Source organism: Cyrtonyx montezumae, unplaced genomic scaffold, assembly GCF_038088225.1.
Source record: "Cyrtonyx montezumae isolate F1298 unplaced genomic scaffold, pur_monq_1.0 scaffold_8, whole genome shotgun sequence".
Taxonomy (NCBI): Eukaryota; Metazoa; Chordata; class Aves; order Galliformes; family Odontophoridae; genus Cyrtonyx; species Cyrtonyx montezumae.
In genome coordinates, this window is record NW_027072089.1 from 82,618,613 (window position 1) to 82,643,687 (window position 25,075).

At 41.0% G+C, this 25,075-nt stretch overlaps 2 protein-coding genes across 3 annotated transcripts in view; both read right to left on the minus strand.

The window, feature by feature from the left end:
- The window catches only part of GFOD1 (Gfo/Idh/MocA-like oxidoreductase domain containing 1), a 521,440-nt gene that overhangs the window by 432,031 nt on the left and 64,334 nt on the right, over positions 1-25,075 (minus strand). The window lies entirely within an intron of this gene.
- Positions 672-12,818, minus strand: TBC1D7 (TBC1 domain family member 7). 2 transcript variants are annotated; one of them, XM_065752424.1, is made up of 8 exons: positions 12,795-12,818; positions 11,821-11,944; positions 10,994-11,074; positions 7,646-7,833; positions 6,142-6,279; positions 4,842-4,987; positions 2,094-2,223; positions 672-1,325 (listed from the first exon to the last, which is right to left on the minus strand). In XM_065752424.1, exons 2-8 carry the CDS (start codon positions 11,930-11,932, stop codon positions 1,239-1,241), a joined length of 882 nt encoding a protein of 293 aa, XP_065608496.1. In that variant the 5' UTR covers positions 11,933-11,944; positions 12,795-12,818; the 3' UTR covers positions 672-1,238. The 2 variants fall into 2 exon arrangements, with proteins under 2 accessions (XP_065608496.1, XP_065608497.1); XM_065752425.1 differs by lacking the exon at positions 12,795-12,818 and adding an exon at positions 12,768-12,784 and having other exon boundaries at positions 11,821-11,934.

Consider the following 25,075-nt stretch of genomic DNA (forward strand, 5'->3'; position numbering starts at 1 on the left):
TCTCTCCTCCCATGCTTATCTGAAGTTACATTTCAGTATAGGACAGATCACAGAACAAAATGGGCTGGAAAGGATCTCAGCATGTCTCTCATCCAACCTGCTGCACAAAGCAAGGCCAGCTAAGGGATAAGACCAGGCTGCTCAGGAACTTGACCGGTCGGAACTTGGAAATCTCCCAAAGGTGGAAACTGTACAGTTCCTATAAGCCATATCTACTGCTTGACTGTCCTTGTGGGGGAAAGATCTCCCTATATCCTATCTGAAAATTCTCTCATTTCAGCTTACATCTACAGTCCTGCCATTGCTGTATCATCTGATAACTGACACATGCTCAGTTTGGTTTCATCTGCAAACATTAAACGGAATAAGCACTCCATCACTTCTACGTTATTGATAAAGATGCCAAACAGGACAGGTCCCAGACACAACTTCCCTTATAAACATCTCAAATCATATACCCAGATGGGATGTGGACTTGCTGGCCACGTTATTTTGACATTACAGAATGAGCAAGCTTGTGGCCAAAGCTCCTAGTTCATTAAGCCCTAAGACTGCAGTATTGACTACAAACTTAAGAGAAAGAAAAGCTCTCTTCATTGTTTGCAGAGTAATATTTAATTCGGCCAAACCATAGAGCACCTTTCCAGAGCACAAATTAACAAGGTAGAGCCATAGAGAGCTCACTGGCAGACAGGAAGAAAGCACTTTTAAGATACTTCAGAAAAATACATCTCACCTGGTCATTGTGATATCTTTCCCCGTCTCAGATTTGCACTGCCTCTTCCAGAGCATTTACCTGCAAATTTATGTTATTGATACAGTACTTTTAGACTGTAAATTCACCTTAAAAACACCTCCAAGTAGTAACTAGTTATATCAAGTATAAGATAGCATACAGAAATATTTTCTACAAGTCAGGCTACGTACCTTGCTCCAGGAGTTAAATTTACTTCCCCAAAAGCCTTAGAACACACTGAGCAATCAGAACGCTGTATCTGGCTAGATTCAAACACTCCAGGCATAATCACATCACCACCAGGTACTTTCACTCCATCCATGTTTATTGAAAAATATTTCCACGTTGATCGCTATGCCATGAAATGCTTTAATGGCATCTTTACATTGGAGAGGAAATGAAGAACATTATACCAAACTATTCTTTCGTAAAGAGGGAAGAATAGTAAGAGGAACTTTTTTAAATGCCTTTTTTGCCAAGTTGTAGTAAATGGAGAAAGTTCTCAGACTGAGTGTGCTGGAGTCCCACAGTGCGTGCGCCACAGATCAACAGCTTTGCTGACAATAGCATCTGTGTTATCTTGAGGAATCTACAAAAGATTGAGTTAAGATGTCTAGTGAACATACTTTATGTGGACTATTTTGTTTTAAATCCCCAGTTCAAGTTTCGTTTCTTTATACAAAGAGAAATTACAGTCCCGTCTCCCTCACATCCTACAAGCACCATAGCACCCCCAAGTGGTAAAAAGCAGGAGAACCCAAGAATCTCTTTACATCCCACATCTGTCATCAGACAGGACTTACGCTGGCCATCCATGACCTTAAACACATCCAACCCAAGTTCCCTAGGTCACATGAGGATCCTACAACCCAGCTGTCATGCTCACATCTATGCACAAAGGGAAAGTTCAGGGCTAGGTTTCAGATCCCAAAGCTCCAACAACAAGAAAAAGAATGCCCTGAGCCTACAGGTTCACGCTCAGAAAAGGAATAGAAAGGGTGCAAGACACCAATCCTGGTAAGAGGTTCTGGAAAAATTAATTCAACTTCATCCACACTTACTTTCACAGAAAATAAACCTTTATTATCACAAGGAATGCTGTCAAGCCTGCACAAACATAAATAACACGTTCCTCAGAGCCTACAATCCTTTCATTCTATGAAAACCTTACCTCCTGACAGAATCTACTCCTCTCTTCCCTCACTGCGTGTTCTCTTTGCACCTCAGTACCCTCACTCTAGACTCAGTGTGTAATGTAACAGCTTCTTATGGTATGTTAAAAACAACAAATGATCGAGGCCAAAAGCCACTTCGACAGGCCATGCAAGGTAACCACAAAGCACAGAATATAACTTACATTTTCCAAAAACTGGGTGATCTTTTCTGCAGTAGTCAGTGCGATTATCTTCATTTTAAAGGTTAACAATATCTCCAAAGCTACAAAAACAAGAATTTTGCAGGATCCACTAATAACTTTGTCCCAAACCCTAGAAAAGGAAACAAAAAAGGAATCACTAAGCATTATTGTAGTCCTTATCTGCTAGAACAGTGTATGCACAATTATCCTTTTCGGATTGTTTTTCTGACTAGCAGCAAGTATATTGAATTATTCAGGACACAGTCAATAAAAGACATTTTATCAGCTCCTCAATCCGTACTGATTGATGGCAACCATATTAACGTGGCTTGTCCTTGTTCAGAAATAGAACTGTTTACAAGCTCAAGTGCAAAAATAAAATCTTGTTTTAACAGCCTGAACTGTGGCAACTATTCCATATATATGGTAAGGGTGAGAACTTCTAGTGCAAAAAAAAAAAGAAACAAAATTTGCTAGCTTGCTTAATAATGAGATTCATCAAATAGTCAGGTAACTGAAGAATGAAACTCTCTACCACTACATCTCAAGAAGCTAAATATTCCAGGTCATTTCTCTAGGAGATATAAATATATAAGCAAGATAAACTCCATAATGTTTAATAGTTGTTCTCTGTACCAAATATAAGTGTCACAACCCATTCCACTGTGCACAGATTCTCTCAATTACAAAGCACTCCTATCACCTGTAAGAAGTTAGGCCCGGACCCCACACTTTTAAGGAAAGCAGGCCTCCACAGAATGCACGTTCTTTAGCAACAGAACCTCTATAACTACTGAAAGAGATACACAGTACTAAAGCAGCCTGCAATGATTTGAAGCCACCCTTTATCCAGCAGCTCTATTTCAGGCCCGACTCAACAGACACGGGATGAAAGATTATCCAAAACCAGTGTGAAACCATCTGTCAGATGGCAGCCTTACTATTCCTGCATTATTTTTGGTTCTTCACTTTTAAGAGCTGTCTCAAAAAGACTTGCAGAGGATTACTTCTCTTTAATCCATGCATGTACTTGTTGGAAGTGTTCCTCCTTTCAAGTAAAACCACGGCAAAGGGAGATCACACGCCATCTTCCATAATCTCTGAATACAGTAACTAAGAGGAAAACATTTTCTACAGCCCACCTATAACCTTGGATCTACAGGTGTGTTTCTTCAAAAGACAATTCAATTTTTGCATGACCTTTTCTCTTGGAAGAACTTCCACCTAAGCCTGGCGTGCCTTGAGAACACAATGCAGGCATAACAACTTCAGTAGCCAGATGAGAACTTATATCACACCTTTAGGCAAAGCCTTTCTCAATTCCTAATGCTGAATGTTTGCTGCTGTTATACTGTATTTATTTTTCCAACTCTGACTCAAGTCACATTTTTGTCAGTTTGATCAGGGTAAGTAGAGCAAAGATACTGCATAAGCTCAAAGAGAGCTTCTACATGAAAGCTCTCTACATTAGTTTTCCAAATCCACTTAAAAAGAAATTGATGCACAATTTTCACCTATGGTAACACATAGGAGCACGCTGTAAAGAAGTATTCACATGGAATGACAACGGCTGTCAGGAATGCAGCTGGCATTATATACACTTCATTTCACTATTACTGGATAAAACCTCTGCACTGCAAACACAAATCTTGTACACCTTAGGAAAAAAAAGAAGGATGAAATCTTGGTTTTGCTGCCTGGCAGAGAGGGCTACAACTTAGACAAAGCAAGCAACCTGTGTAAGAAATACAGTATTAAACCATAAGTTAAATTAAATCATAAAACACCACGCTCAAATCATCCGCCACTCAATGAAAAATTAAGTAAAACTCACAGGAGAACTGGAGAGCTGTTTTCAGTTCTCAGCAGTCCTAATACTGCCATTTGGATACATTTCAGATAAGCATTTGGGCTTTCAGATTCTAATCCAAACTGAATCTCCAAGCATTAATTAAGTTCATCTGTCACACTTTGCCCACAAAGCATGCTATTTCCTTAGCAAACGAGGCCATTTTGATTACATCTGAATAATTCAGAAACCTACACTGGCAAAGGCAAAGTGCACATCTATCACACTGTCATACAAATTGCTGGTAAACAGAATTGTTGTGCCATCGGAAGTTCCAGTGCTCTGATTCTGTAGCTACAACACGAATAAAAGTTTTTCACCTCCACACTGTAGAGCCACAACAAAGAACAGACAGCTTACAGGTGCTCAGAACCTGTACAGTGGGCAGAATCTGCCACGTAACAACAAGCACACTGCACACAGGGTAATGCCCAAACTGCCAACTGTAGAATGAGGATTTCACTAAGCTAGTGATGCTCAATGTGCCCTAATATTTTTTTAAATAAACATTAGCAAAATCTTTTTCATCTGATAATGATACATCTAACTACCAACTCTCCCTAAGCAAGGATTTCAGTTTAAAAGCTTGAGAACTGACTCCTTTCGGCCATCTATCAGTAATAAGGGATTAGGAGTTTTAAATCCTAGGAAATGAGTAGTGGCTAACAGAACAAATTGCTATATTCAACTCCTTCCTCATTAAGCTTCAACATTAGAAGTGATCACAAACAGCTTATCATGTATCAGTAAGAAGCAGAATGAAACAAAATTGTGTCATTTTCCAAATCAGCAATAAAGCTAACTCCATAACTATGCTACAAGTAGAATGCATGCTAGTGATAATAAAACAATAAAATTACTATGGAATAACAAACAGAAAGGAAAAAAAAAACACTTGCCTCTGTAAACTGGACTCAGGTAAACAGCCTGCAAAACACTTCTTAAACCAAAGATCATAAGGGAGCTTGCTCATCGCAGCACATGCCTTCAGATGCATCAGAAGCCTACTATCCTCAATGTTCAAATATTGCTCTAGAAATTTTGGCTGAGAAAGGAAATGCAAAAATTTAGATAATTCCCATCAAAGTACCCAGTCATCCATTCTTACAGAACATTGTAAAACAAGAAGTGTCTTCAAAATCCTGTAAGTGTAGAGACACGTGTTAAAATAATGAGCCTTAAATTGCTGACCACCAGCAGGACTTCAAAAATATATATGCACTATTCCCTAATGCAGGTGCTTGAGAGCTTAAGGCAATGCAGAGATTAAACCTGCACTAATTACTGCTGTCCTCACAAGTAAAATTGAGTATCATCCACCCCAAAGCTAATCGCTTCATAAAAACCTAAACACAATGTACCAAAAAGAAGAAAATCAATTCTCAGAGTAAATTCCTGCACAATAAACAAAAAGATGGCCATTTATTTGTTGTTTAAAAACGCAGCGTATAGAGAAAGGGCAACAGATGAGCATGCAAACAGGCTTAAAAATGTGAATAATTATCATTTTGCTCAAGTTCTAATGTAACATAACACATTTTCATAAATGCTGGAGTGCCTTTACACTTTTTGTCATAATAAGGAGTCAATATAGCTGTGAAATTAAAAAAACACCACCTTCAACCATCAGTCTTGGTACAACATGTGCATTGTAATGAGAACTCAGGGATACTCCCTATGCAATCGAGGCACATAGTTTCTTGAAAAACAACTGTGCTTTCCTCATTATCACCCAATGAGCAATACATGACTTGCAAGAATGAAGTCAAAAAAGCAGCAGACGTGAATCTAAATGGTCTTAGGTTTTTTACGTCTTCAATTGTTTAAAACAAAAAAGACTCTAAAATAACCCAGAAATGTAACTCATCTAAATACAACATAAGCTCCAGCTAAGCTTAAAAAAAAAAAAAAAAAAGCAATTGAGAATTACAGCGTAGCAAACAAAACCTATTTTTTTAATAATGTTGCTTTAGACAAAGTGTTCTAGCAGATAATATAATCACAATTCAAAAAGCACTGCTCCTTTCTCTTAGAACTGTTGCCAGAACAGAATCCACAGGTACTGCCTCAGACACTCTAGCTGACTCTATACATGGTGACTTCCACAATGCTCAGAACACATGCTTTCCACGACGTATTTACCTCTTTCACTCCTACAGTTTTCCTCACATACACACACAAAGAGTATTTTATCCTTACTAGTTGTTGTAATGAATCTTTGTGCTTGCTGTTAAGCTGATTCACAAAGCAGCTGACGAGCCAATAGCATTCTATAGGATCCTCCACCATTTCCTCCATTGCCTTAGCAATTGCAAGAAACACTTCATCTTCTGGTTCCTGGTAAACAAAGCAAAAAATGTACTAACTACACAGTAGAGTTAGTCTGTCTGACTTAAATTCTTTGTGCATTATTTTTTCCTGCTCTTTGCGAAAAGAGAGAATGGAATTTAAGTATATAAAGAGAAACACCTGCTGTCCTGACATCTGTAAATAAAGCACTGGGAAACAGCTGTATTATGGTGACAGATACCTAATAAAGAACAGCAATTAAGATTGGTCTTGCTTTTAGAACAAAACACATAACAGGAGTTTGTTTCAACTGATTCAAAGTTCTCAAATGAGAACTCATCTCCTAATGGCACTGCAATATTCCTACTTCTATACCCCACATTTTTACATCAGCAGATTTTCATCCTTTCCCTTGCCCAACAGTCCCCTCAAACACCTCTGTCATGGATATTGATTACAGAAGAAAAGAATGCAACCATGAGCTATATCCCTCCCTTCATCTTATTTATTCGGTCTGAGATAAACACCCTCCCAGAGACAAACACTCTTCCAGGTTATGAGGACCTTATTCCCCACAATACAAGTCCAGAAGCATGTGATGGGCACACCATCTTATTTTCTCCAGAAGAAAAGATTCTTGGTACAAAAGGAATCACAATAACTGGTGTGACTGCACAAAATGCTCTCCCTCCTCAAACATGATGACGCCTCACAACATCTTATAGATGAAGAGAAACAAAGATGGGCTAGAGTGAGCATGGATAAATGAACATTAAATATAAGGTAATGTCTGCTTCAGAAACTCCGTGGTTCCTTTCATCACCTCTTCTTTTACAGAGGTTTATACGTGAAGCCCATGCACTTTTTATCATCGCACGGCATACATCAAAATACAGACTTGTTTACCCACATGTGAGCACATGGTAAACTAAAGAACGCATGTATTAAATGACAGACCCAGATCAGTCCAGACTAACAGAAAAAGGAAAACAGAATAGTAAAATGTGGATTAAAATACAAATTATTTAAAAATACATAATTTGCAAGAGAACACTGCTTGTACTAGATCTAAATTATTCTTGTTCCAATACACTGAAGAAACTACAAGCTCCAATAAATCAAGTCATTTTTATTTCATAGCTGTAAAGAAACTGAAGTGAAATCTAGAGTACAAAAGGCTGAAAGTTTAGCAGTGAAAGTATACAACATATATTCTAAGGCACTAAATTTTATTCAAGTAGTTGGGGGGGGTAAGAAAAATAAAAAAAAGAAAATCATTTCAACCAAGCACATTTCCATTTTCCATCCACCATATTTATCCACGTGTATATTTTCATCCACATATAATACACAGGTTTGTAATACAAAGTTAACTACAACATTACACTTAAATACTATTGGAATGGAAACCTACCAAAGGATAAGCCAAGTTTCGAGGCAATTTTCCTGATTCCAGTTGATGTATGCGGAGGAAAACATCTACCTGTGGGGTAGAGTCATTGATAAAACGAATGACATGAAGAGCATGGTGGATATCCCAGTACTGCTCCTTCCGGTAGCTCATCACCAAAGCATGAGATTTATGGTGAGGAGGAATAATTCCTAAAATGAATGAATGGATAAATAAATAAATATATAAAGCAGATGAAAAAAAAAAAAGCTTCTGTAAAGAGAAAAAACCTCAAAACTCTTTTCAAGAGACCTGCCTAACTTCAATTCCTACTAACACTCTACCCTACAGAAATGTAGGACCTGCAGCGCAGCTCTTCTCTGAGCTCAGTCAGTAAGTACAGGGAGAAAACCCTCCAAAACCAGCAGCTAAGGACCAAGAAAGCTCTTCAGCATTAGGTTCATAAAAACAAATTTCATATGTTAACCAAGCGTAGGCAAAACCTACCACTGCACTACTGTTTTTCAACAATTGTTGAGAATTCTTTGGGGTCCTCTGTAAGTTTTTCAAAGAAAGAATGCTAATCATTTCGCACATTACACCAAGGAAATGACCTTGCTGCGATAGATGGCAAATAATTTTATTGATGTACTCTCCCTCTCCAACAAATTAGCTTTGTTTTTAAATTGTGAATCTTACTTACTACTGCTTATACCTATCTGTAGTTTTTAATACAGTATTAGATGTGTATTTGTGCACAGCTTCATTTTATTCTGAAAACAAAGTGGATATATGAGTTCTAAATATGCTAGTTGTTTGTCTTCTCAGATTACACAAGTCCTCTGAGATAAGCAGAGAACATACATGCAATTAACTAATGCAAAGATGCAGTGCATTACAGTTTTATTATTCAATTTGATGTTAGATCTCTCCTGGAAACATCTTTGCACACCGTACTACAGAAATTAATCCTCTCTAAAATCACACCTAGAAGCAAAACCAATTGCAGATCAGAATTTAGGAATACCATTCAAACACCTTTTGATGCAGGGCCTTTGACTTTCTCAGCACAACATAAACAGTTTTCTAGATGGAGAAAATATATCAATATATATTCAAGTACAAAGGCAGAGAAAACAAACTGGTTTCTGACATCCAGAAGAAATGCTCAGCATTTCATTGTTTCCTACCCCTAACTCAAGGCTGAATCTTGCCATGTGCTGATGTTCACAACAAAGCTGTCATTGGCTACAATAGGAAGAAGATCTTAGAAATGTCAAAGCAAAAAGAAAATGCCATTTTCATATCACCAACAGAGCACAATTCTTCCTGTTGTAGAAACCCATGAGAATAAAACATCCTTCAAAACTCAGTCTAAAGCAGGCTACCTGCTGCTTTCATTTTTCATTTGAAGAAGGGGAGAGGTTGCTGTCAAGTGTTAAACCATGACATGGTTGAGGTTTAGTATCAAGCACAACAAAAGTAACTTATCTTTTATTTCCCAACTGCAAATTTATTTGCACTGCAAAAGCTGGGACAGCACAAGACATTTCCATGTGACACAAAAAACGAATTAACATCAGTGTTATGTTACACACTGACAACTGCTTTTCTTAAACAGAGAAGACTCCATTTGGCAGACAGAAAAGAAACTTAATGCTGAGATGTCTAGAAACAATTTTAGCCTCTACACCATCCTGAGTCAGACCTGAACGAGAAGTTAACAGGGACACCTGAAGAAGTTAACACCAAAGTGTGCTATATGTCTGAGATGATTCTGATGGCAGGACAGAATCCCTTCTATTAAATTTTTAACATTATTACATTAACATTTAACATTATTAGAGATGTAATAATTCCCACCAGAAACAGACTATGCTGTTGTTCCAGTCCCTTTAGGAAGAGAAATTTTGTATTGCCATTCAGAATGCCAGCTCTTAAAACAGCATTAACACCAGTAAGAAAATTCCTTTTGCCTCTGTTCATCCAGGGAGTATTCAGAACAACAGTTTGTTTAAGTTACTTGTAATAAGTTACTTTGAAAACCTCTCTCATGTTTTCTGTCTACTCAGATATCAGCTAAGGGACTGTATTTTGCTACTACAATTATGGCTGAAGGATCTTGTCCTAAGTGCCTACCTACACTATATTTCCTACTACAAACACTCTAAAGTATGCCCACTATTTAACTGAGGCCCAGGCTATAAGATTCTTTTTCATCCTAAAACCAGTGCCGTAACCACAGAAACATTTATCAGTTAGGATTACTACTAGTCCTCAATACTGAGAATTTCAATTTCTATACTTTAGATCTTGCATCTTCCACACACTGCCCATCTGCCATCTCTCCCAGAAAAAAAAGTTGTATAAATCCATATAATCATTAATACGAAGGCACAATTCTTAAATTGTAGGAAATTAAGGGGAGGGAGAGGGAAAGAATGTTAAAAGATTGTTTATAATTCAAACTTTCTCATATGTTATTTCCAACTCTGTGTGTAGTGGCACATGGAGACCAAGAACAAAAAGAAGACATACTCAAGCTTTTCAACAGTGGTGTGATGCTCAGTCACCAGTAGTGCAGTAGATCACATTTCTCTTCCAAAGATTCAGATTCAGTCATGCACCCTATTTCACTCACAGTCTGGCACTGTTTCTTACGTACGATACTCTAAGGGATCTTCTCCTGATATCTTGTGCAGGTCAGAACACCTGAATCCTCCACAATCTGCCCTTTCCCCAAGAGTCATGGCCTCAAATCCAGTAAATGCAACACACTTGACCACTTAGTGAAAAATCATTAGGGCCTTTCAATTGGCCATACAATTAACAAACTCCGAGGAGAACAGAACCTATGCATGCTTGGTGGTTTTTTTTTCACGGTCTCTGGAGACACCATGTATTTTCTCTGGCCTCATAAATTCTTAACAGCAAATATATAAAGCCAGAGACAAAAATAGAAGTAGTCTTCAAACGAAGATCTCAAGCACATAACTTCTCCAAAAAATAAACATACATCTGTGCAGCTTGCCCAGCTTTTTAAGCTTCATCACCACTTTACTCAGTTGTCTTTTATTTTAGGAACAGATCTGGAAACTCTATCAGTGACTTACAAACCACCTTTTAAATCCATTTCGTAGACTTACTTGGATAGTGCTACAGGCTAGAGGACACTCTTCTGTGTATACTTCTGCAAAAGTTTTCAAGAAGAACACAGAGAACATTCAAGTTTTATAATTTCTACTGTGCAACCTTGGTGAATATAAAAGTATGGTACATAAGTATCAGTAGGAAACAGTACAGAATCCATGCTATTCATTAGGGGTGTGCTCTACATTCTCATTTCTACAGAGAATCACAGATGTTTCATACCTAAAAGAACCTTCCACACCAGTATACGATACATGGACGGGAGAGGGAACCTCTGACTAAAGGTGCAAAGCTTCTCAATATCTGTAAAGAAACAAAAATTTTAAATTAAAAAAAAAAAGTTTTAATATATCAACAGTTTTGAGTCTCTGCTTACCTAAGTATGACAAATACTTGGTTGCAGATCTTTCGTGACATATTATTAACAAACACTTTCTATTCTCAACTGAACTGGTAAAAGTGTCTAATAAACTGCAGCAGTATTTCTTATTAAAAAAAGAAATACATGCATTGACTTTATTTACAATACAACTAAAGCTACCCTAGGTCTCACCAGGAAGAAACTGCACCATTTTTATTGGCATTTTGTAAACTGTGTTGCTATCTCAAAGCAATTAGTACTCTGCTAAAGGGACATCTACCTTTCCATTCCATTAGAGACATGGCACTCCTCAAAAGACCAGCATCAGTAACAAAACCATCACTGTTCTGAGGTTAGATGGAATTAACAGCATGAAACAATATATTTTCAGATGGAAACTGTTTTCATCAAAAAGCCATTTTGTTTCTTGAGCATAAAGAATGAGAGAATAAAAGAAAGAAAAACCACCAAGCATGCAGATGTTTGATACTTTTTTAAAATCATGTTCTCAAATCCTTGAAACTCAAGGGGCTGCTTGTACTGAGAGATTAAAGGGGAAGGATGGAAAAGGATGGAAAAAAAGAGTCCTTGTGCACACCAAGTACAGCACCAATACACCATGTATAAGTCCACCCCCACCTGATGCTAAATCACCAAAGTAATAAAGGAAACACTGAAATCAACTTGCCCAATCGGTCATCTTTTAACAAAATTTCCAGTGACTTCTTTTCTTCAACTCCACGAAAGCCCACTTTTTCATAATACACCGAGCGGAAGTTTCTTTGAGAGTCATCAGCCATGGCTGATTCCTTCTGGAGAAAAACAGTAATTCCAGTTATGAGTAACAAGTACAAAATTTAGGGTGCAGAAACCCAAATCACGTACAGCTGTTATCTAGAGAAGTGCAAAATCGCCAGGTTCCATACTCACCAGACGAGGTAAGCAGAGACAAGGGCCAACTGATGTTGGCCTCAGTAGCACAGAGGTGACAGGAAAGTATAAGGCAATGTACCAAGCTCTCTTCTGAAGCTGCAGATCGGGATCAAATGCTCATGTTGCTACCAGACACAGTTTTGAGCTTGTCCTTCCAGTACTAGTGAGGTAGAATGGTCTTATCCCTAAACTAGAAACAATGGTCAATTGCTGCAGGGAGTACTGCTTTTCTTAATGTTTCACCTTCTAAATATCAGTTCTCACTAGTCCTTTGCGGGCTCGGATGAATAACAAAGTTCTAATTTTTAATTCAAAGGGTTACAAAGGACCTTAACTTCTAAGCACAGCGACGGCAGCAGCATTGGGGGAAACGTGGATGGGCAGCAGGTGGATTCTGATGGAAGAACTTGCCTAGTTAAACTCGTCTCCTCGATAAACCGAAGCACACAACAACAATAACGAAATCCTATTTAAGTCTGCACATCCACTAAGCTTACAGGGTTTTGTTTTTCAAGCTAGATCCGCTTTCAGCGCTGTGTGCGGACAGAGACCATAAAGCAGCGCGGAGCCCAGGCCGGCGGGCCAGCCCCCGTGCTCCCACACACAGAGACAGACTATGGAGCACAGAGGCCCAGAGGCGAAGAGACGCGGCTCAGGGAAGGGAAGGGGCTTGGGAAGGGGAACGCGAGCAGCCCGGCGCACACCCACCCGCCGCCCTACAGCACCTACGGCATCCGGAAGGGCCCCGCATCGGAGGAGCGCTGCGCATGCGCAGACACCGCCCGCTCGGAGGGACGGGTCGCAGCGCGAGGGCGGGATGGAGCTCGCGCGGGTACGGGGTAATGGGATGCCGCTTCTCGGCGGCTGTCCTGGTTCTTCAGTGCCGCGCCCACACGGGTCTTGGGCCCCTCGAGGAGTGGTGACTCTGCCGCCTGCCTGGTCAGCCCGATCCAGTGCCTCACAGCTCTGTACGAGATAAATGTTGCTCGTAACACCTAACCTGAACCTCCGCTGGCACAACTTGAGGCCGTTCCCTCTTGTTTTATAGCTGTTAGCTGGGAGAAGAGGCAGAGCCCCGCCTCGCCACAACCTCCTTTCAGGGAGTAACGAGCTCCTTTTCCAGACCGAACCATCCCTGTATGAGTTGAGCCGTTCTCAGACGGGCAGAGCGTCCCTCTTTACCGTGAGCAACGCATCTAAATGCAGAACGGACGGGCTTTTGCTCGCGATGCCTTTGCAGATGTGCTCGTGGAAGTACTCGTGGTGCAGCAGCAGGCGGCAGCACGGTGCCATCCGTGTGGCTTTGTGCTTTTTTTTTGTCTTCCTTCGCTAGATGGCTCTTTGGAGCTATTGAAGGCTGACTAGTAGCGCAAGAACGGGAGGCATACTACATACTACCCTAACAGCCCTCCACTAAATCATGTCCCTGAGCACAACATCCAGACGGTTTTTAGACACATCCGGGGATGGTGACTCAAGCACTTCCCTGTGGAGCCTATTCCAGCGCTTAACAACCCTTTCTGTAAAGAAGTGTTTCCTGATATCCAACCTGGACTTACCCTGGCTCAACTTGAGCCCATTTCTCCTTGTCTTGTAACCTGTTACCAGTTAGAAGAGCCCAGCCCCACTTTCTCTGTAAGCACCTTTCAGGTATTTGAAGAGAACAGTAAGGTCTCCCCTCAACCTTCTTTTCCCCAGACTAAACAGCACCAGCTCCTTCAGTTGCTCCTCACAGAGCACATTCTCCAGGTCCCTCACAAGCCTTCTTGACCTTCTTTGGACCTGCTCCAGCACCTTAATGTCTTTTCTGTACTGAGGTGCCCAAAACTGAACAATACTCTAGGTAAGGCCTCATCAGTGCCAAGTACAGGGGCAGGATTACTTCCCTAGTCCTGCTCACGCCATTCCTGATACAAGCCAGGATGGTATTGGCCTTCTTGTCCACACTGCTGGCTCATATTCACCAAGGATCACCAAGGTTGGAAAAGACCTCCAAGATCATCCAGTCCAACTGCTCACCTATCAACAATATTGCTCACTCAACCACGTCCCTCAGTACAACATCTAAATGTTTCTTGAACACAGCCAAATCACTGTGACATTTCAGTATTATCCCTGGGCTCATCAATACCAACCACATACCTACAGCTGCTCTAAAAAAGGCTGAAGCTATAGCACAATCTAACATTAGCTCAGAGTGGAAAGGATACTGAAATAATCTAAGCAGCTGAGCCACCAGACACCATGCTATGGGTTCCTATTGTGTAAATGTTAGTAATTACAGCATTGCTTAAAACTTTGAAAGGTCAGGTTGCAGTTGGATTTCATGATCTTGAAGATCTTTCCCAACCTGAGCAACTCTATGATTCTATGATATGGAAAGTCGATTAATCATGTGACTTGTAAACAAATTTTCTTAATGATGTCTGCAAATGGTTTCCAGTGTCTAGATAATAGCTTAAAGTGGAATCCCAAGCACAGTCAGCTGTAAACGTGACTCCCAGTCACTGTGTGTAGATCACTAGGAAATAAATTAATTCAAAGCTTTACAGAACACAGATGAAATAAAAGCCATAGGCTTAGCATGAATTGCTAGTAATTATTACATGGTGATGCAGATACAGTGAAAAAACAATGGCTAAGCTCTTTTATTATTACTATTGTTTTAAGACAGCTTTATAAAGAATTGGACCTTCTTATTTTAACAGTGTTATTACTTTATAACTTCTACATGCACCTGCACTGAAAATGGCTAACTGGCTTTATTTACTGTAAAGCAGTGTTGCCAAGCACACAGGTGATGACGTGACACATATCACCATATAAAACTGCCTGCACTTCCATAACCCAAAGAATGACCTTTTTGCTCTTTGTCAAGGGATATGAAACATCTCCATCCCTACCAATGGAATCTATTTGTTGACATTGTAAATTAAAGCAGAATTTCATCACAAATAGCTGCAGGTGAGTGGTCCACATTTGTATGGTGTTACAACACACATTGTTACCTACAAAAAATAAACACATCTTTTAGTGTTCCTTTTGCAGTAGGAGATGATTTATTTATTAGAAAGGAGTTACGTTTTTAAGCTCAGCTTTTCTAAGGTAGGATCTCCTGTTTCTTCAGAAGCAGGAACAGTTGGTGAGTACGGCTGTGTTAATGGAGTAGAGCTGTGTTAATAGAGAGGACTGTTTACTTACACATTCACAAGTTTTACATCACGAACACCAACAGTTCAAGAAGTTTGGCCCCATTTCCTGGCCAAAACAGAATCATTCTTCTGTTTATATTCTACCTGGGAGAAGAATGCAAATGTCAGACTTATAAATGTTCCCAACTTAATCTGTCACTGAAGTGAGACAGAAAAAAATAACAGCCCTCTAGGGTAATAAAAATATCATAAAACTCTTTGGCAGCAGAAGGGAATTTAGCCCTTCATTTCAGCATGGCAGCACAATAACCAGGTTTGTCTCCTCACAGGCCAAACTGACTCTGTATTCATGATTTCATATCCTCAAATTGCAGCAAGGAAAAGGCCCATGGGGTTAAAAACACCATGATAAGTGGCTGACCTTGGAAAGCTGAGTGTGCATATGCCCTACTTTTTTTTTTTTCCTGTTTTTCCATTTCTCATAGAGAACGAGAGCATTTCAGAGCTGACATGTTTTTGTCTGCAGACACATAAGTACAAAACAACTGCTAAGAGCAGCAAAATGCCGTTGCTTGCTCCAGTAGTAAATGGATTTAAGACACTGTTAGTGATTTTTAGGATGTCTTCTAGATCCCAGACATAACTTGCATTTGTTACTTAAGATCAGATACACAATTATGCACGCTCTCATTCTTCTTCTACCAATCTGAACGGTAGCTGAGTTAAAAGGACATATTGATGTTTTCAACCAAAAATGAAAGTTTTTAAATAGTACCAAAAACACGCTTTTTGAAGTGTCAGCATGCATGGCACATTTGGGTCTCCATGTGATAATAGCCTCAAATAACCTTCCTTCTGCTTTGTTGCTCTTTGAGATGTGACAATGAGCTGAGAAGGAGACAAGCGTTGGTCAGTTTAGACAAATGTCGTGCACGTTAAATGATATGTATTATCTCTTGATTATGGCTTTCAAGGCCTATGGATCAGGTATTTGATTTTACTACTTATGACTAGAGATGGAACAAAACCTGTTGCCATACTGCAAGTATATGCCCTAGGCCCAACAGCAAGAACCTAAACCAGTGACTTCACTGGATCGCTAATGAGGGGCAAAAGGCTTAGATCTCACCAAAGCCATGCAGCACAGCCCACAGTTGTACCCCCAAAGAATAATTTGTCATATAACTGCCTCTTTTCAAAAGGACTGCCTACCGAGGGGGAGGGTGAGCCTTGTGCACACGCCGGCTTTTGATCTCAGTGGAGCTCAGAGGGCTTTGTTAGCTCATTCCTTTAAAGGATTGAGCGGCAACTAATTAATTGCTCTAAATTATATCAGTCATGGTTTCAAGGCTTGTTTTAATGCATGAAGACAAGCTGTTAAACTGGAATGTCTGGGTGATGTTTGTTTTGTGATAGGACAAAGTAATCTCCACCTCTCTCCTGATCATGGTTTTCTATACTAGCCATCTAAGTCCATGTTCCTATAGTCATTAAAAGTACTGCCAATGTCCCACTGCCTGTTTTTTGTCCTACAGAATAATGGAAAGAAAAAAAAACACCATAGAGCAATTTACCCCTTAAGTTCCCAAATTACACTAGGATGATTGCCATCTGCCTCTCCAGAGGAGGATTTGCTGTTGTGAGAATTTGCTATCAGCAGTCAAACACACTCCTCTAACACCCTCCCTTGAAATGTACAGCAGGACCATGGAGCAACGTAGACTGTTCCAAGCCAATCGATTATTTTAGTGATTTCCCAGTGAGCACATAGATTTCTGCTAATTTTATAAGCTTGGTTTTAAAAATCAATGCTTGGAAAGTTCAGTGTCTCTCGCTTTCCCCACCATAGATAAGGTTACACATCATGTATTCACCTAAATAAAGCTGTTGGTATTGGCTTTGGCATCACTAGCACTTCTCTAAGCTGATGAATTCGAACTTAGGCTGTGCTGACAACACTAGCTTATTTAATATTCACAAATGGCAGCAGCAGCTTATTAGACATTATATATGACTAATTATATTAATTATAATAAACGAGATTATATTAGGCTTAAGAACTATTTAAATTGAACTAGAAATGAAAGCAGCAGGATTTAATACCTGGATGTCATGGATGTGCTGTGTGGCCTTGAACTTCCATGGTTTGCCATTTTTACCTCAGGTCTTCCAAAAAAAGTGAATGTAATGAATGGTATATGTCTTCATTGTAAAGCCACTGAGATCCTGCTGTAAAAACAAAGATCACTGCGTGTGCTAAAGCTGCAGACTGCAATTTCAATTCTGGCAGTTTTAAAGATCTTTTTTTAATGCTGAACAGTTCAGACCAGTGAGTCCATAAAAGGAGAAAACCCTACCAAAACTGCCTTTTTAAAATGAACATTAGAAGCTACAAGACTTTTTTTTTTTTTTGCAGGAGTATTTCTAAGCAGGCAGGAATTTCATACAGACCTAAAGTTGTTCCCTCTCTAGAATGAGAATTTAATCTTGAGCATTTGGAGGGATCCTCTGACAGTGATGTTTCAAGAGATGGGTGCAGCCACTGGAAGAGGGAACATCTAATTCAGAAGAAAACAAAACCAGGTAATTCAGAGAACAACATTTGTCAGAGAATGAGCTCACCAGCATCTCTGCCTCCACCTTGCCAGCTGCAAAATTGAGATGATCACACAGCTCATTCTGCAGGGACTTGTTCATGTTTACAAGGCACTTCAAATGCGTGAAGCAGTACAGACATTTGCCAAATGTGGGTGGATAGCTTTGTCTAATCAGCAAGTGACTCAGTCCCTTCTCCACAGAGGCCCTGTTCCTCCTGCAGTACTAACAAATCATCTCTAGCCAGAAGTTTCTGAAGCCAGAAGGGGAGGGTATCCCACTGCAACTTGATTCTGCTGTTTTGGAACTGCAAGCAAAAGGCTCAAAAAAGTAAATGGCAGAAGAGTCATTTTAGCCCAAAAGCATTGTGCTGAAGAAGCTTAGTACAGTTTATGCCTGTACTGCCTCACTAGGGGATAGAGAGACTCATTTTTTTAACTCAGTAGTTTAGTAATACCAACATCCACCAGTTCTACCAACTCTAAACTACATCTACAGCACCAGATGAAGCTCCTCAGACCACCACTCTCTTGGTACCAACATCAACTGATAGCCCATGATGCTGTTATTAACTTTATCACCTCCCAAAGGAGGTGATTATAAGCAGCTTGCTGAGTGGAAATAGTCTGTGATGTGTGCTAGCTTCAGACTGTACCACAGGAAGGATACAGAAGAATAGCAGTTGATTTCAGCCAAAAAAATCACGCTTGGAATGTTTCTAAGAATTTCACGGAATAGAGAATGGGTCATTAGCACCCAGGAGCATTATTGTTTCCTGCTATAAGAGATAAGTTAACAAAATGAATAACACCAAATGGTATTGTTAGCTCAGATATTTTATAGATGGCGCAATTAGAAGGATTATCAGGATGGAAAATGTAAAAGAGACAGTCAATGTGAAGAGAAACGCTCACCCAGCTCCAGTGATTAAGGTTTACAGGGAAAAACTCCACAAAGGAGGGATCTCCAACAAGAGACCCTTCCCCACTGGTGGTCAGCCCTTAAATGCGGGGTCTGGGAGAGGTGGAGCCAGACTCCACCCCTTCTGGTCACACAGGTGAATTGCCTTCATGACTCAGAAATGACTCAGTGCTCACCTCAGGTGATCAATCAGTGGTTCAGGCCGTGATTCAACAGTTCCTGCACACCTGCATTTCTTGTGAATCTGCTTTTCATCTCAGTCTTATTTCCTCCTCTCTGATTACCTTCCTTCACGGTCTGGAGAGCTTGTAACAGTTTGAAGTGTAAATCCTTTTTTACCACATGCAGAAACAGCACCACTGAAATGTTAAAAAATAAATTCTAGCTATTCAGGGGCAGCAGTGGGAAAAAAAGATGCTAAACAAAACATAGTGTGCTGCAAGACAAGCTCAATTTCCAGCTACCTCCATGTTCTTGAGGATTGAAATGTAGGACTGAGCTTCTTCAGGTTTGGCTGAAGCGCTGCACGAAACGTATTTGTGCAAGCAACAAAGCCAGTTGCATTCAGAGGCAGCCATCATTGCCTGGATGTGATATGGTAATTTCTGCAAAGGCTTTTAGCTTGCAAGATGTGATTAACTGCAAAAGACAGACAATACAGCAGATAGGAGCAGGCTCTGAAAGCCTCCTCTAACGCTGCACATACACCACTCCTGCAGCGCACATTACTGCATATTGATGTCTGGAGGAAGGGGCCTCCACTTTCCTATGAAATGTTTGCTTACATGACCATCCTTTCTTATGGAAATACAGAGCTTAAAATTGTTGTCCTTCATTCATTCTTTTTTTTTTTTTCTTTTGGACTTGTTTATTATTCTGCAGTTAGTATACTAAATCTTTGATCCAGTGGGGGGGGGGGGAAAGCACATTTCTGGCAGTCAAGCAACCTGGTTTCTATTTGCATTCTGCTATTAAAGCGATCTGGCATAAATTGCTGTTGACAGTGGATCAGATGAGGGACCAGATCTGCCTAAAAGCTAGTCCAGCAAAAAGCCATGTTTTTTGTTTCCAGCTAAATCAAACCACATGAAGCATATGGCTGCACACTCGCTCCCCAATGCCAGCGCCCGCAGAAGACAGGAACCGAGCTGGGAGCAGGAGCGAGGGCTGCTGCTTTCCATCTGCCAGCAGCCCAGCCTCGTCCCATGGGTCTTGCTCACAGGGCTGTAGCTGCAAGGAAATTACCACAATCATTGATTTTAAGGCAAAGATGGGGTGCCACACCAAGGCTTGTGGTGCTGAATTCACTAGACGGAGCATTCTCAAGAGGAAAACATGTTAGAAGATGTGATGTATGCAGGAGACAAGTGATAGCTAGTACCAGTGAGCCTCCCAAGGGCCTCTTCTGGGGGCTGTGTGATGGAGATTGCTTCAATCTGTGCCGAGCGTGGCAGCAGCAGCCAGCACAGGCACAGGTGCTTTGGGTGCTGCTGGGCTGTGGCAGCCATTCCCCAGGCTGCAGGGCCGTGCTGTTTGGCCTCTGAATCACTCTGGAGTATTACCCGAAAAGAAAATGCCGTGTTGTCCTGTCCATTAAGCATGATGGCACTGAAATGCAGCTCTTGCACTGGTGCATTACAAAGCACTCCACGGCTACCCGACGAATTAGTAATGAAGGCATTTGGTGCTGCTCACCTTTGGCACTGCAGCACTTTTTAATAGCCCCTTCCCCGGCAAATTCTTCAATCCCGAAAAGAACAATGCAAAGCACTTAACATACCTCTGCTTAATATTTATGGCTACAAGCCGTCCATTGTTCTTCCTGCGTGGCTGTTGATCAGCAGGGGCTCCAGAGAACAGCAGAACAAGCCAGTGGGACCGCAGAAGCCTTGTGTCTTCCAAAGCTATGGGAAACGGCAGGTTCCCCCCTCACCTCCTTGTTCACATTACCTACATTTAATAGCGGAACTCTTTGCTTCATAAATCTACACCTCGGCGTCTGACTGTACTGACCCGCATTTGAAAAGGTTTACCTTAGCATTTGTACAGCCTCATTTGCGTGGTATTTTTATAGTCACTGCTGCACTCACCTGCATAGTTAAGTACTGTGTGCTGGAATTGGGTAATAATAACTCCACTGTATCTCTGAAGTGTCCTTTCATAGGAATCGTTCCCACAGGTGCTGTTTTCCAAAGATTTCTATGTCTTAACCTTTGGAATGGAAGCAGTCTTGGTTTTACTATTAAGAATATGTCATCAAGTTTGACCTTGTTTTATTTCAGAGGTTAATTGATCAGTTGGGACGCTGGCTTGGAAGCCCAACAGAGCTGCATTTGCCTGGGCACTGATTCTGCCTCACCTTGCATGCTTCTCTTCAGTCTACAAAAACGTGTTTAAAGCAGATGAAATCGCACTTTCTGTGCGTATAAACATTGATACATCTTTAAAGTAGTATAGCTGCAATGGTAGTAGTGGAAATGAGTACTACGCTGCATTTCTGTGTTGAACTAGATGCAATAACCACTGTGTAGATTTTTGTATGTTAAAGAAATTTGCAGTTCACACCACCACGTGATCTGAGGTGTGCACTGTCAGTGGCTGGGATTTCCCATTCATGCACAGCCTGCTGCCTCAGCCTCGCTGCACGTTCTTGGTGCCTGGGAAATGAGTGAGTAGTGACATGAGCAGAACCCAGCATCTTCCCGAGTGCTCTGCTGCCAGACAGACGAAGCAGCACAGAGAATGCTCTGGCCTTTCTGCAACATCTGGAAAGCAATAAATGTTTCTTTGGAGCCTAGGATTTCCCACTGCTTCTTACGATCTCCCGCTTTGTGCTTGGTGAGGTTTTATCCAGCAGCAGAGTTGCTGCTGTTACCAGGGATGAGATGAGGGCTGTGCAGACGTAGATCATTGGAGGGAGGAGATGAGGAAGGAAAAGCATCTCAGGACACCCAGACTGTGCCCAGATTTGTCCTACATCCTCACTTTGCTCTGCCACCGGACATGCTGCCTTTGGTGGCACGCTTTGTCAATAAAACCAGCTGTCTCCCTGGGACACATGGCTCGGCAGGCATCAGCTCAGGCCTGGCAGTAACACTAAAACCTCAAACAAGCCAGTGCTAAACCTTCTTTCCCCCTCTTCTCTCACCCCCGCCCCAAGCACAGTGCCTGGGTGTTTAACTGAGATGTGCTGAATCTACAGGCTGACCAGGAAACGGGCGAAGGTGATGGCGACTACCCCACTCCCTGAATACAAACGTGGGGAAACAAATGACAGACAGCCGGGATCACATCCTTTTATGTCTTTATTTGCCAGTTAAGATCCTTTTATTCCATCGATGCAAATATGCAGAACAACAGGAAACCATGATTTAAGCAGCACATACCAGTTGGCTGAGAATAAACTAACTACATTCCCCAAGCGATGTAAAAGTAACAATGCACATCATCTTCCAGAAGAAGAAACAAACAGATATTGCAGCCGAGAGGCACAGCAGGCAGCTTCCGTACAAAGTAGTTTGGCTGTTTAAAACGCTGGAACCGGCCCTCACCGCCCCTCCAACCCCACCCCCCCACCCCAAAAAGTCCTACTATAATTTAAACACTTTTTTTTGGGTCTTTTCCTTTTTTTTGCTATCTACATAATATATAAAATATAAACTCTGTTTACTTATAACACTTAAGTTTTCTTGATAAATAGCTCTTTAAAATATCTACTGTACATATGTCCATGCGTTGACATTTTATATATATATATATAGCATTTTTATATATGTATGTATGTCTGAAAAACAATAAATATATACTTAATATTGACACAGCAACAAACTGAACATATTCTCATTTTCAAAATCAAATAAAACCAGTACAGAGAGAAACAGTGAGTGTCATTTGTGAAGCACGGCACGGCAGGGAGCTCTGATTCCTGCCCTAGTGGGGGCGTCACATATGCCATGTACTTGAGAGGTTGAGTTGTTAACACCTTTAATGGATTGCTGTCAGAAGTTACTTCAAGTCGTACATCAGCCACCCTGTATGCCATATGTAACACAGACTGGGAGGAAACTCAGGGGGAAACAGGGAGACCCGCCTCTTGACTCGCAATGGAATGAAAGAAGGGGAGGTAAGCGAGCCTGATGGATGGTGGAAAAAGAAAAGAGAGCAATGGATGGCTGCAAGGTCATAAATAACCACAGTAAACACATTAATAGGTTTAAGTGCTTCTAGAGACGATGGCTGGCACTGCTGCAAACAGTATTTTGATTATCTACAGCCAACACCGTGTAATGAACCAGCTTTCCCTTTGACACAAGAAGATACAAATGAAGCTCACACAGCCAAATTCAAATGCTGGAAGGAGGTCACTGCATGACACTGCAAGGGTGCAGGTTCACAGCTGGACCTGCCCAAGGGCAGTGGTATCCATCAAACAGGTATGGGACTTTTTCAAGTGTGAACCTAAAACAAAACAGAAAAAAAACCAAAACAAACCACAACCCCAAACAGTTAATTTCACAATGCCCAAACACAAGAAAAGGGATTTTATAAAAATTACACTTCAAAACAGTATTCTTTAGAAATGGAACTTAATCCCAAAAGCAAAACAAAAAAAAAGCCAACCAAAAAAGACCTTCTGCATGTGTTGTGTTCGGTTTTGGACTGACCACAGCTATTTTGTTTGTTCGTTTAACAGAAAATGATGAACAAAAAGCTATTTCAGTTTGACCCATGTTGATACCCATCACTCTCCAGCCCCACTGCTTCGATTTGGCAGCTCTGAAAAAGTCATTACTTGCCTGGGCTCTGGCTTCATGCACTCAGCAAGTCATGAGGTTATGACACCGGTTCATGAATGCAGCATTATGTACAGTCCTGTCTACTGAAAATCTCTTCTTTTCATGAGCAAATGGAAGTGGGCAGTTATTGTTAAGGGGAATTTGTTTTTACTGGACATACTCCATCCAGCAGCTCAGGAGAGTGGAAATTTTAAAGCAGATACAACTGCCAACAATTGTTCAGTCATACGTCATCTCTAAAATTTACAAGCTTTGCTCCCCACAAGTAACAGCTTCAATAACAAGAAGCTGCTGCCATCCTGAACAATCCTGCCACTTCACAACCAGTCCTCAAATCCCAGAGAGTGCTGCAGAGGTCAGACAGCACAGTGCTGCGCTTCATATGTAATTAAGGGCGCATCACTGGGCCATCAAGCCAACGAGTAAAGAGTCTGCACAAAGCCAAACATCTGCTGGGTGCATTTAGACCTGTGTAAATACAGAACTTAACAGAGAAGAGACTTCACAATCTGTAATACTTTATACTGAAGGTAGGAGAACAAAGTCAAATTTAAATATTCCCAGAAACAAAAAACTGTCATCAGTAGGTTGAGAATCTCTGCAAAGACACCATCAAGATACTACGTTTATCTTTACCCATGAAATAAAAGCAGCTTTTTTTGTTTGTTTGTTTGGTAGACAATCATTTTCATTCGTCTGGGTCTTTTCCACTTTTGTATGCGCGTGGACATAAACAAGGTAACAGAAACTGAATTGTCTTCATGCTGCGATCACACACAGCAGAAAAGCCTCCTCCTTTGAATGGCTGAACTCCCAGGACAGCTGTTCACCTGCACCAGTCATCATGATTCAAAAGCTATTCAAAAGAAGGAAACACTAAGTACAAAGTGGAGAGTGCCTCTGATTGCCCGGTACTGGCTGGGCAGGAATTTCTCATGCTCTCAGCCAAAGCCAAGGATGAACCCCACAGCAGTCCATCCTGAGCCTAAACTTGTCTACGCAAGCCCTGATTCTCTGCCTTATTGGCTGCATGGGTAAGGACATACCATCTCTACTCAGTATTTTTTTATCTACACAGCTAAAGTACTAATAACACATGCACAGTACTAGATATAGGAAAACCCAAAGCTCTTGCTTACACCTCCACACAGGACTTCACCGAGGTCAGCACTGATGCTGTGCACAGATCTAGCAGGAGCACAGGGACACAAAGAAGGGTTGCCCTACTACTCCTGGTGTGAAGCCCAATCTGATTCCCACTGAAAACAATACATCATCTCTCCCTGACCATCCCAGCACTGGAAGAGGTCCCTGCAAAGCAGAAGAGCACTTCACCCTGGATCTCCCCTTTGGCTCTTTTTGTCTTTGGCAACAGACCGTAACGTTCAGCATCCTATGTGCACAGGTAGATGGCAAAGGAAAGAGCCTCTGAACAGCAGCCCTGGGAAAAAGGAATGAACATTTATCGTCTAGTGTATGCACAAGCTCATTTTGGGGCTACTGTAATTTTCAGCAGCAGCCTTAGCTTGGCCATCAGGCCTGCACC

Bases quoted from the DNA above. Each gene is read 5' to 3' on its own strand.
- TBC1D7 (XM_065752424.1), bottom strand. From the start codon at position 11,932: ATGGCTGATGACTCTCAAAGAAACTTCCGCTCGGTGTATTATGAAAAA. The intron at 6,280-7,645 runs GTAGGTTTCCAT...TTTGTTTACCAG, and splicing joins GAAACTTGGCTTATCCTTTG to GAACCAGAAGATGAAGTGTT. The intron at 1,326-2,093 runs GTAAGTTATATT...AATCTTTTGTAG, and splicing joins TCACCCAGTTTTTGGAAAAT to ATTCCTCAAGATAACACAGA.